General features: G+C 34.3%; 1 protein-coding gene across 4 annotated transcripts in view; it reads left to right on the top strand.

Annotated features, from left to right (window-relative positions):
- LOC129802831 (paired box protein Pax-6) overlaps nt 1-13,082 on the top strand; it is a 43,433-nt gene extending 30,351 nt beyond the window's left edge. Inside the window, exons 3-7 of one of the 4 annotated variants that reach the window (XR_008751823.1) lie at nt 2,649-2,789; nt 11,150-11,431; nt 11,498-11,682; nt 11,809-12,538; nt 12,752-13,082. Coding sequence is in view for 2 of the 4 variants with exons in the window: in XM_055848940.1 (XP_055704915.1) it covers nt 2,649-2,789; nt 11,150-11,682; nt 11,792-12,265 (1,148 nt within the window). In the remaining 2 variants the exon portion in view is untranslated. Of the gene's footprint in view, nt 1-2,648; nt 2,790-11,149; nt 11,683-11,791 lie in introns of all 4 variants that reach the window. The other 3 variants (XR_008751822.1, XM_055848941.1, XM_055848940.1) reach the window with 3 other exon arrangements.
- Nucleotides 13,083-13,524: the final 442 nt, after the last annotated feature.

Raw genomic sequence — 13,524 nt, 5'->3', positions numbered from 1 at the left:
TAACTAGAAGATATTCAATGCGTAAGTATGATAAAATAGTTTCAAAAGCTGAAAGTATACTAAATGCAGTGAAATTAATGGAAATAATTAGCTGTCAAACTTTAAACCTCTTTCCTGTAAAGTTTACATTTTGGACTTACAATAGTCTTCTTCGGAACCAACGAATTGTTGAATGCATTCTTTTTGTAATATTGCCTGAAATAATCGAGTTTGAATCTTTTCAAGTGGGTGGCGAGAAGTGGTTACAAAACTGGCGAAAAGTGGTGAAAAGTGACGACGAAGTGGTTATTTTTGCATTGTTAATAAAAATCAGTTTGTTAAAAAGTCCAGCGTTAAATTCTAGGACAATTGTTTTCACGAATCTAGAGCCAATACATCTAAGTAGTTTTGTGTCAAATTTGAGTTATCGTAATAAGAGTTTAAAAGTTATAATAAAATTAATTCCTCTTTTTCTTAAACATGGCGATAAGTGGTTACTCCACCCTAATGCTAAGAAAAGGGATTCTTTGTATTTTATCCTACCTACTCCCGTGCAAACGTAAATTACACTATGCAACACGGTTTTTTTAACGGAGATCTCACATGGTACGTTTGATAGAGTCAAGTCCCCTGATTAAGAATCTGGTCTTGGTTTTGCTCCTATACGTAACAATTTTTTTTTATTAATACTTTTATATTTTTCCTGCTTTGCCTTACATTATCCGTTATATCTCAGGTTCTAGCAAACGGAACTTGAAAAGTGTAGGTGCGTTGGAAAGCTCATTAGTTGAGCTTCAATTTTGATAATTACAAAAAACCTTGTAAAACCACTCCTTCGGGGTGTAAAATTGAAGTTTCTCTAAAAATTACCAAAAAAATGGTCCTAAAGTGAGGTTTTAAAAATTTGTATAAAATAAACTAAACAAAATATTAAAAATCCAATGATACCAGGTGATAGGCCACACTTAGAACTACAATTTTGTTCATAGAAGACATCGCGCTATAATCACTCTAAATGCCTCATTTGTTGGTTTTTGTCATTTTCCAAAAATATGAAATACCTATTTTAGAGCAAATTCCCTAAAGATAACTGAGAAAATATCTTTTAAAACTTACGTGAAACATACCTAAATTTTGAGATTCTTCTTTAAATTGATCGGAGGACCATCAACATAATTTTCATTTCCATCCCCAATCAACATTCAGCCGCAAGAAGAAGCCCCTAAACTCCTTTTGGGATGCTCTTTTATGATAAGTAGAAAAAGTATCAGCGGACATTTCGCGAACATATTTCAATGACTTTAGATCGTACTTTCACTTAAAATTAACCTCTACTAGAAATAGTATTAGATGGATGGATGGAAATAAATAGAAACAAAAATTGTATTCTTAAAAGGTAAACTGAGAGTTTCGTATTGAGGGTTGATTTGGGATGTAAATGAAAATTATGTTGATGGTCCCCCGATCAATTTAAAGAAGAATCTCAAAATTTTAGGTATGTTTCACGTAAGTTTTAAAAGATATTTTCTCAGTTATCTTTAGGAAATTTGCTCTAAAATAGGTATTTCATATTTTTGGAAAATGACAAAAACCAACAAATGAGGCATTTAGAGTGATTATAGCGCGATGTTTTCTATGAACAAAATTGTAGTTCTAAGTGTGGCCTATCACCTGGTATCATTGGATTTTTAATATTTTGTTTAGTTTATTTTATACAAATTTTTAAAACCTCACTTTAGGACCATTTTTTTGGTAATTTTTAGAGAAACTTCAATTTTACACCCCGAAGGAGTGGTTTTACAAGGTTTTTTGTAATTATCAAAATTGAAGCTCGACTAATGAGCTTTCCAACGCATCCACACTTTTCAAGTTCCGTTCGCTAGAACCTGAGATATAACGGATAATGTAAGGCAAAGCAGAAAAAATATAAAAGTATTAATAAAAAAAAATTGTTACGTATAGGAGCAAAACCAAGACCAGATTCTTAATCAGGGGACTTGACTCTATCAAACGTACCATGTAAGATCTCCGTTAACAAAAAAAGTTGTGAATTTGTTGCATAGTGTTATGAAAAAAATTAAGTACAAAATATTCACAGCATTTATGTGGAAATCTTCAGATATTTCTCATTTAATGTCAGAAATAATATCTCAAATTTAAACAATTAATTTTTTAAATCCTTTTTTTTACTAATATAAAAAAACAATACATTTTTAGTTGTGTCGCCAATTTTATTTTGAAATATTTTTAAATGGTTATTTTATTATTGTAATCTGGATTTTTATTAGTAAAAGTGGTACGTGTAAAATAAAAATAGTAAATTTGAAGGAAAATTTAAGCCATAGAAAAATAAAGAAATTTGATTTTCCTTACGTACAACTTAAATTCAATTTGAAAAATTAAAGTCGGTTCTGTAAACACCAAGCGTTACAAATTTAAAATATTTAGCTGTGATCCTTTCATAATCATATTTATTTATATTTTTATACCAAAACTTTGTATTTTACTGGATATATTGTACCTATGGTACCTATCGTACTGTCCGGTTCATTTTCTATCCATTAATCTATTGATAGATGGTTAATCGAAAGAGAAATAGAATTTTAAAGCACTTTCCCTATCTCTCAAATGCTTAGAAATTAAATTATTTCGCCTTCCTGTTCTTGCAGGTACTCTGCGACCACCAGGACTCATTGGAGGCTCCAAACCAAAGGTAGCAACACCAGCTGTCGTCTCAAAAATTGAACAGTACAAACGGGAGAATCCCACAATATTTGCCTGGGAAATCCGGGAGCGATTGATTTCGGAAGGTAAGAATTGACGAACGTTGATTGCTCCCCATGAGACACCTTGATTCCGTCCATTTGATAAGACAGCCAATTTATGGTCCCCTTTCGATCAGCCCAATCGATCCGAGAGTCACATTCTCCGTGAATTGCTTCTTGGATTACGCGGCAATTTTCATTGTTTGTCCCACACAAATTCTGGAGAGATTGAATGAGGAGAAATTGGGCCCACCAGGGGTGCAATTTTCAATTATTTCACACCATTTTTCGATCGAATTCGTGATCACAAGATGCGACAATTCGTGACTAGTCAACCGATCAACGTAAATTCCTTAATTCTTTCATTAGATGATTCTTTACGCTCTTGGACAACTTCCAACGGCGAATTTTCTGATACTTATGGAAAATTCTCCTGAAGAATTCGTCTTTTCATGTGACTAGATATTTGGATGAAAAAAAAATCTCACCATTAACTTCCGGCCACTTCTTGTGCATCAATGATCGTGCCAAACATACCTATTAAATCTTTTTTCATCAACACTGTCATATCATTTTGGGCGATCTCAGTGGAAACCACAACGGAATTTTTTCAGTTTATGATATAACCGCAAACTATCTATTACTGACTGCCATTCATTCTATTCCTATTGACAAAACTAAAAGGTGGATAAACATACCCCAAAACATAGTTATTTTCCCCATTATGTTTATTTCTATCGCTGCACATGCCCACAAAAACTAATCTACATTGAAATTATACGCAAAGGAATCGCCTATTTCCTCTTATGCTCTTGAAGCACTACCCGAGACATTTTTTTTTCTAGACAGTAATTGCAGAGGAGCTATAAAACTAGAATGTTTGAAGAGAAATTTAGAATTAGTTTATCGTAAAAAAAATTATCAATAACTGGGGAGGAATTTTGTAAAAACACCCTTGAGAGTTATCACATGGAAGCAAAATTTCCATAGTATTAATAGCGTGTGACTTTTGGTAACTTGTCTGTGAAATACTAACACACCGTCGGTTTAATTTGATGTTTACCTGTATTTGATAGCAAATGATAATACAAACGTCGTGTCGGTCGTGAATTGCATCAAATGTAGACACAAAAAAAGCATAAGTATTTTGAAGAAAAAAAATGTAGAGAAGCAGTATTTTTAACACACAAATGTAACCGCAGTATAATTTCAAGAACTCAAGAAAATGTAAAAGAATATCTAAACAAAGAAATTAAGGGTTAAATAAGTTTTCAGTCCCAAATCTGTATATTACCAACTTTAAAACTTTTTCTAAGAAACTTAGAATTGTTTAAGATTTGAAGATAAAGCCTGACAGAATATTTCTCACAGCTTAAAATTTTAAGGAATAAATATGTTTGGTCAATAAATATTCCATTTTAATAAGTAAATGTGAATCACACGTATCCAGTTGATTAATAACTTCTTAATTATTCTCTTGCTTAGAATATTTAATTATTTTCTTGTACAATTTTTTTAAACAATTTTTTTTTTAATTTTGATTTTAATTATTAGGCCTCTGGCACACCTTTCAGCTCGGTTTAATTTCATGAAATCAAAATTCGCGTCCCTTTCTTTCTCAAAACGTTTGCATAATGAAAACCTTTTGACATGAAAAAGAAGAAGAGTGCGAAAGAATAATACAATAGAAAGGGATTCGAATTTCGACTTCATGAAATTTTCCTGATCTTAGATTAAATTAGATTAGATTTCAGATTATTTTTCATGCCTTTTAGATCTACAGGTTTTTTCTTAAGACTATATTTTATCTAAATGATGTGCCGGAGCCCCATTACTGAAACACTACTTAATTAAGCAATAATGCATCCGAATTAAAATTCAATTCGAAAATTCAATCCGAATTAAAAATTACTGATAATTTTTTTTCGGAGGCAGCCAAAACCCGAAAGCCAAAATCTCGAAATCCAAAATCCCGAAAGCCAAAATCCCTAAAGAGCCAAATCCCGAAAACTAAAATCTCGAAAGCCAAAATACCGAATGTTCAAAATCCTGATAGGATGAAATTATATGGAGAATAATTTCCCAAGACACAGAAAAATTTCCTTTGTCTCCAGCAAGCGCTGGTACAATCGTGGGAGTAGCTATGACACTTTTAAGAATTAGGGATTTTGGTTTTCGGGATTTTGACCGCGACCCATAAAAAATGTAGATCTATGATGCCAGTAAATTAAAAATAAATACAATTAATTGCTATCTATCTATTATTGAATCTGAATGCAAGTAATTTTAATAATTTTGGATATGCTACTTAATTTTTGAGTAGCAATTTACATTTTTATACAGATGATTGTAATACAGAACTATAAAAAATGGGTCAAAAATTAATAAAATTACTTGCATTCAGATTCAATAATACATAGATAAGCAATTAATTGTATTTATTTTTAATTCACTGGCATCATAGACCTACATTTTTTATAACTAATATTTCTCTAATAAATAAATATATTGCTTATAATTGAAATGATTAACTACACAGTAAAAAATTTCAGATACTTTACCATGATTTTCATTGTAAATATTACATAAAAATGTAATCGTATGTACTGATACACATTTGTATAATTTGTACACATTTTGTCTCAAAAATGTGTAATTTGTACACGCTTTGTCTGAAAATTGTGTAATTTTACACTAAATATGTAAGAAAATGTACAAAATTGTGTAATAATTCGCAGTTGGTTACACAGTTTACCATTACACAACATTTAAATTACAAATTTTCAGATCACGCGTTTTGCTGAAATACATATTTGAGTAACTTTACAAGAGTAATCGTAGACAAAAAGCAAACCAACGATTATCCTTGTAATCTTTTGTTACTGTGTACTGATACAGGGGAAAGTGCTCTCTCTTCCAACGTTCATGTCTTCGAATAATGTGAATTTCTTTGGTTTTTCATAAAAGATTTACACTAAATTATCACGGAATTATCAACAATTGATGATAAGACAATTAATATTTAATAGAAATGTGTAAGTCTCTTATGAAAACTAAAAGAAAATTCACATTGTTCGAAGGCATGAACGTTCGAAAGGAGAGCACTTTCCCCTACTACCGAATTCTTAGCACTTTTTTGCTTTTCTTATTATTATTCACTTTATTATTATTATTATTCATTTGGTAAAGAATTTGACTGTCAAGCTCTTAACGGCGCTGTTCTTAAAGAACTTACGTTTTAACTCTTTTTATTTTTAATTATTCTCCTTCTTCTATTTTTTTTTAATATGAAGCTCTCTTAATGTATTCTTTGTTATTAGATTAAAAGAAATAGAAGAAAATAAAATAAATAAGTCGATATTTAAGAAACAGTGAGTGACAAAACTAACCATACGGTTTAACCGAGAAAGAAACCGTTACAGTTTATTACGATTTTACTTTTTTTGCATTTTCATATATTTCATGAATTTATTCTATAAAAATATTTAATAATTTTAGCGAATTTGCTTGACACTTTTGGTAAAAGTCCGCCAATTTGAGAAAAATGACGAGATTTAGACGGTGTTAGATATAATTTGACGGTCAATGTGATTCTGCCCTTATTTCATAAATCAGTAAAGAAAAGTTTTTTCTATGTTGCTCATTATTCAGTTACAGTTCATTACGCTAACCTAATACTTAACCTAAAAAATACCATTGAATTTCCGAAATAATTCAAGTGCTTATTTATTTTACTTAAAAAACATTTTTATACTGTACAAATCGATTAGAATAACCTTAAACTCATGCAAGTGCTTCATTGATCATTTTTCAATAGTGATTTCAATGACCAGAAAAGTCCTCTTGAGGCTTCCCCTTGATCTCTCAAGAGGTTCGAGAGTGTTTGAAGAAATTAATGGTGAACCGGTGAACAAATAAATAAGAACCAGAGTCTTTTGTTGAATGAATCATTTAGGGATCATCGATAAGTGTCGGAGGAAGAGGAAGGGGAGATCTTTTGAGGGTGTTTTCAACTACAAATTACACAGATGTTGGAAATGTGTAGCACACACGTCAATCCATCATCTCCACGATTTTGCTCCTTTCGTCTGAACAAATCTTCAGCGCGAGCATCTCCCCAGCATTGTTCTTCATTTATCTTCCGATACCTTTTTTTGTGATCTTGGTGGGTACATTGGATTTTGATTGGATTTGTGCCGATGATTTGGATCCTCTTATTGCTTGTTCTCACTCAATCATCGTGTTGAGAAGAGCGTCAATGGGCGGCTTGCGATCATTACGATCGACGCTTTGTTGCTGATCCATCGACTAAATATTGTGATACCCTCACCGCCTTCCCCTTTTTTTATCGCCATCCCATCTCACCATCGAGAAAAAGGCTAAAGAGTGTCCAGTGACTTGGCACAATTTCCTCAATGATTACCCCGGAGATTGAACATTTTTCTCGATCAATTACAATCTGCAGCCACTTTTTGTGTGGCTCCCTTCATCGATTAGTGTTAGATTCTCGCGTCCGATTTCTACTGTTTTTCCCTAACCTCAAAACCATTGCTGGAGTTTCTGTTGGTATTTTTCACACGATGCCCTGAAAGCTCGTTCTCTCATATGGGAAAAGCTCACGCAGTAAAATAGTCGATATGCTATGTGAAGAATTCTGAGAGATACAAAAAACAATGGCGGTAGCTGCAAGAGTTGCAATCACGATTTTCTGATTAAGTGCCAACAATTTCCTCTTCAGCCACAATTGGTCAATTTGCTGGTCAACTCGTGAGGTATAGGAGCTTCAAGAAGTATAGTGAGACGCAAGAGTTTCATATTGATGGCATTTTTGGTCTTAAGAGCTCAATTTCTCGAAATTGTCTATGCAAATGACTATATCAAATAATTGAAAGAGTATCCCTAATTTTTTGTTGCTCGAACTCTTTATTTATTATGGAGAAAGGTGTATATATCATTATTGCATTACCCATTGTCATATCAGCATTTTTTCTATTTTTAGTTTTAGCTGTGGTTTAATCATTATTTGAACATTACCAATTTGAAAATGGTCAAGCATCAAAATCGTTTTGGTTGGTCTTAGTATATGATATTGAGGAATCTAGGGTAGATTTTCACAATTTCGATATATGAAAATTTTATTTTATTTTAAAGACACAGAGAATATTCTAGAATCTCGCATAGCTCAGAATTTACTTTTGAATTTAGGCTATAAATCAAGACTAATCAGTATGATCTATCCCTGGTTTTGGAAGAATTAAAAATTTGCTTTTAAGGCCTCTGGGAGCATTGTTCGTCAAAAATGCATTTTTGAACGAAATTGTCTGCACTGCTACACAGAGAAATCCGAAAAAGTTAAAATAACATTCCGGAAATGTTAATTTTACCCTGCAGTATTGATCCAAAATCGGTGTAAATATTACCCTTTTCAGGTGTATTAGGGTTTAAAGTTACCCTTTTTCATGTTGATTTTACCCTTAAAAAGGTGTAAAATTAACTTTAAAAAATGTTGATATATTTTTACACCTAAAAAGTGTTAAAGTTCTGAGGAAAAAAAGTTAATCACACCCTCTTTTTTCTCAGTGTATAGGTGAAAACGTAAAATTTCTGTCAATAATGCAACTTTTGACGAAAATTGCTCCCAATGCGTAGAGCTCTTTAGTCTATTAACATTTCCTTAGGAAAGAGTGAGGCGGTTCGGACAGCTGAAGTTCTTTTTCAAGACTGATTTCCTAAACGTCATTGAACAGAATTCAATCTAACTGAGTCTTAGGTACGGCTTTTCTGATAATATATGTACAGACCGTTTCTCATATTATTTATTTTTTATCCCAAAAAATTATTTTGTCTAAAGGCCTAATATGACTTAAACTGATCCACCCTCCGTTACGCTATTTTTACTACAGCTCATCTTTGAAAATCTAATTTTAATCCGGGTTTGATATGCTATCTCAAAAAACTAATTCTTCTTTTGGATATGTCGTACAAATATTAGAACAGCTTCAAGAAACTGGAATTTTCTTGATTTCCTGTGCGTCAAATTTTAGATAATTAAGCGAATTTATTTTTTTCAAAAAGAAACTAATAAATTGCTTTTCAACACATTCTATCCATCTAAAAGTTTTTGTTGAGATATTTTTTTGTGCTTTAATAACGTAGAAACAATTAAAGAAAAATATAGGACAAGATATATTATTGAAAAGAATTTTTAGGTGCCCAAAACCGACGAATTTTTGAAAACCTTCGAGCGAAAAAACATGCGTTTTCCACACGTTGCAAAAATTTAAATGCATTTTTCTCAAAAGTATGTTTTCAACTGCATCTAGTAGCAGAACTCGAGTAATTCTTATCTGATTGGTTTTCAGTGTAGCTGCTTAGACAGATTTTCTAAAAAAGTACACACAATCATAAAAAAAAGATCGAAGGACCAAATCCTGCTTCATTCCCTCAAATACTTTAGGAAGAAATATTTCTCTGTGTTTAATATTTAGAATAATTTTGAAACATTTTCTGTATGAAATGAAAAATATTCGCCGAATGCTTAAAATTCAAAATTATATCTATGGCTCGGGCACACCATTTAGATCAATAAAATTTCATGAAGTCGAATTTCAGATCCCTTTCTTTCTCACATGTTTTCCATATGACTATCTCATTCTCTCGCACTCTTCTTCTTCTCTTAAACATCACTCCAAATTTAATTTAGCTCAATCGAATTTGGTATGCGAAAGAATGAGATAATCATATGGAAAACATGTGAGAAAGAAAGGGTTTCGAATTTCGACTTCATGAAATTTTCCTGATCTAAAAGGTGTGCCGGAGCCATTATGAGCAAATTTTATAAAACTAATTTAACCCATTCAGTCAATATACCAGAAATACTTGAGATAGAATGTTCATATTTTGGAATTAGTTTCCTACAGATTAATAGATGAATTTTTTGAAAAGAAATAAATTTTATCTATTATGGGGGCGCGGGGATTCGCCCTCAAACACACGTCTTAAAGGTCACTGAATTTAAATACTGTGTTTTAATTCATTACAAACTCTATTGCTTTAGATAGAGTAACTATCCAAGAAAACAAATTGGCAACCAGAATTCAAATCAGGAAAGAGGAAACACGCCAATTTTAATAAATTCGACGGGATGTCGAATTTTCCGTCCGACATTTTGAGTAAAAATTTTGCATGACCTTCCGCGAAGCAAGAAAACAATAACAAAATGTATTTTCATCTTTGTCGGACTATTTTTCCCAAGTTATTGAAGAACTAAAGTTACTAAAAATCTATTCCCGACAGCAATTCGAGTATCAGTTGCCCAAGAATATATTATCTAAAATCACTCAATTTGCGTATGATGTATAATACCATGGTAAGGAATGGGTTAATTATAAAAATAACTTAATCAACCACGCGAGAACAACTTTTAAGGAATACAATTAAACTTACGAGTTCGACCATTCCGCAAAGTGTATTTAATTTGGCCAACCCCATCCACCCAAAGCACTGAATTGCATTATTTTGCAAATTCCTTGCGGGAGATAATCCCTTTTGCTCTTCAGTGATCTCACGTGATCAGGTAATTAAGAATGAAGACAGTTTTATGATTGACTATTAAAGTCAGACAACTCTGGGGTAGAGGTGACTTGGCGGAATTAAGCAAATCTCGAGAATCATGGGCTGTAATTATGCATTTCATATTTAATCTGTCAATTATTATCTTGTCGATCACTTGACAGAATTCTAAATTAGCTACAAGAGTGAGATGGTAAATGAAAATGAGATATAGGAGGATGATGTGAAGACTTGACCTTCCGCGACCGCCCAAAAATTCAATCAAGTGCAATTTTCACCTCACATAATTCACGGTGTATTTATTGCATTTTCCGCTCGAATTTTCTCACTGTGACTTCCACATCAGTGGATTAGCCGAAACCACATGGGGTAAAAATTTAAGAAGATCAATCTTCCCTCTGAATTTAGAGCGATCGTGAGCGGAAGAGATGGTCAAAGAGCTGCTGAGCGACTAATTTTCCATGTTAGTTTGCCAGCGGAATTCAATTGGGATGTTTGTCGACAAATTCAATATTTCCAGATTTGAACACAGTGAAAAAAAAATCTGAAGCACGCTCAAGAAGTGGCCTCCACGTGAAATCGCTCGATAATTGTGATAATTTTCTTCCATCGTGCTGATTGCGTGCCACGAACAATTTTTAATTTGATGTCCATAATTGATCACAATAGTAGCACATATCGCGTTTCTATTTTTAAAGAGACCCATTCTCCAGTCTAAGTCCAAAGGGTTTCTCCTTCGGCATCGTTAAATACCGTTACGGATTTGAATAATTTAAATTGTAATAGGAATTTTTTTATGTCGAAATATGTGAAAAATATCCCTGAAATTCCAGGTGTTTGCACCAATGCGACAGCTCCGTCGGTGTCATCAATAAATCGTATTCTGCGAAATCGCGCTGCTGAGAGAGCCGCCGCTGAATTTGCCAGAGCCGCCGGCTATGGTTTGTACCCGCCGCATCCTTATGGAGGATTTGCCTGGCCTCCAACACACCTATGGCCGCCAAATGCGGCCAACATGAGCGGTATAACCCCACCAGGATCCACCTCAAGTACTGCCGTTTCACCTGGATCGTCTCACGATACCGCCGGCTCACCCGACGGTAGCCGACTCATCGGTAAGTCTAGCTTTGAATTTCGCGACGGACTTCATTTTTCGAAAAGCCTGCCTTTCTTCCATGAAGACGTCGAGGGTGAAGACTCGGGCAGTCTGGATGGTGAGCAGCCCAAGTTCCGACGCAATCGTACCACCTTCAGTCCTGAGCAACTCGAGGAGCTAGAAAAGGAATTCGATAAGTCGCACTATCCGTGCGTGAGCACCCGTGAACGTCTCGCATCTCGGACATCACTGAGCGAAGCACGAGTTCAGGTGAGTTGGCTTCCTGTGACTGTTGCATGTGTGACATCCACTCCCCGTCCGGCGGCCGGGTGAGTGGAGGCTTCTGGCCGTGTGGACTAATTTCTTCATTAAACACTAGGTTTGGTTTTCCAACAGACGAGCGAAGTGGCGACGCCACCAGCGCATGAATATCCTCAAACAGCAGTCGTCGCCAACGCCCCAAAGAGCCACCCCAAGCAACAACAGCACCAGCAATTTCACCCCTACCGCGGTTCCGCCGGCCCCGGTGGCCGCCAGGGAAGCATCCCCGGCGGCAGCAGCGGTGTCGGCAGCCGTAGCGGCAGCCACAAGCTTAGTCACAGCATCCACGCCATTATTAATGGGCGGCGAACATAGCGCTTTTCGTACACTTGTGCCCTCGTCCGCGGCGGCACTCTTGGCCGCCTCGGCGTCACTTGGCCTCAGAGCCCCATATGGTGCGACCCTTCGTCCGGACTCCTCGTCCTCCGACGACGAAGAGATCAACGTCCACGACGACGACTCTAATGGCTCGGCAGCCGCCAAAAGCCGCTCAACGCCACTTCAGCTCACAACACACGATAGACCCAACTAAAGTTATTTAAATTTCCCCTTTAACTATTGGTTCTCTTCTGAGCTCTTTCCTCTATTTTCCATGGAATTTTTGAAACTTGTAGAAGCAAACAAGAAAATTACAGAACTTTATGAATTTATTAAGTTCAGGTTTGTGGACCTTTGCCTGTTTATTAATATTATTTTCTTTAATAAAATCGACGAGATAAAAATCAATTATGGTAAGTGTAAAATTTTAAAAGACCAATGATAATTCTAATTAGGTAAAAAAATATTTTGTGATCACTAGGGGAAAGTACTCTTCCTTCGAACGTTCATGCCTTCGAATAATGTGAATTTTCTTTAAGTTTTCCTAAGAAAAATAAACATTTCTATTAAATATTATTTAGCTTCTTATCAATTATTGATAATTATGTGAAAATCATGTGGAAATCTCTTAGGAAAATAAAAGAAAATTCACATTTATCGAAGACATGAACGTTCGAAGGGAGGGTACTTTCACCTATAGTCATTCTCGATATTTACAAAAAGTGAAGACTTATATGCTTTTCCAAACAATTTTACAAAATATTATGAGCAACGCACAATTGTTTTTGTTTGTTGATATCCTATTGATATTTTATCAAAAGGTAGTCAAACCTAGTTTCAGTCGTCTTTAGTCCCTTGAGCATTTTCGTTAGTACGTTAACAAAATTTAATATATTGTGCGTATCTCATAAAAGACACGTGAATATTGCTCATTCAATATTACAGGGGCACAATTCTTGCCGCAAGATTAATTTGAATTGAACAACATTAAAATTTACACTTTCTTTCCAAAACTTAAAAAAATAAAAAAATACTGTAATAACTAAAAAGAAATTACGATGTACCACTAAAAGCAAAGTTATGGCTGTAGTTGTGCCCTTATAACTTCAAATGAGCGGAATGCAGAGCATGAACAGTATCATAAGTTGAAGCAAACTTTTTTTCAAACATTCTTTTGGTAACTTTACGACTTTAGGGCAGAATCACATTGACAGTAAAATGCTCACCGTCACCGTCAAAGCCCTCACCGTATTTCGTTGGTTTACGCATTTTCATTGCAATTCTTACGCAAATTTTCCATTACAATAGTACATTGTCTCATACTCGATGGCACTAGGTAAAAATAGTATAAGAAAATTGTATAAATAAAGCGAAAATGCGATAAACGGTAAGCAAAACAAAAAACTGTAGAATTTTTTGCTACAGTTTTTCGTACAGTTTTTTTGCTCACCGTTTATCGCATTTTCGTGTTAT

This window comes from Phlebotomus papatasi, chromosome 2, assembly GCF_024763615.1.
Source record: "Phlebotomus papatasi isolate M1 chromosome 2, Ppap_2.1, whole genome shotgun sequence".
In the NCBI taxonomy this organism is placed as follows: Eukaryota; Metazoa; Arthropoda; class Insecta; order Diptera; family Psychodidae; genus Phlebotomus; species Phlebotomus papatasi.
Note: the sequence above shows the minus strand (reverse complement) of the source record. Positions and strands in the feature narration are given on the sequence as shown.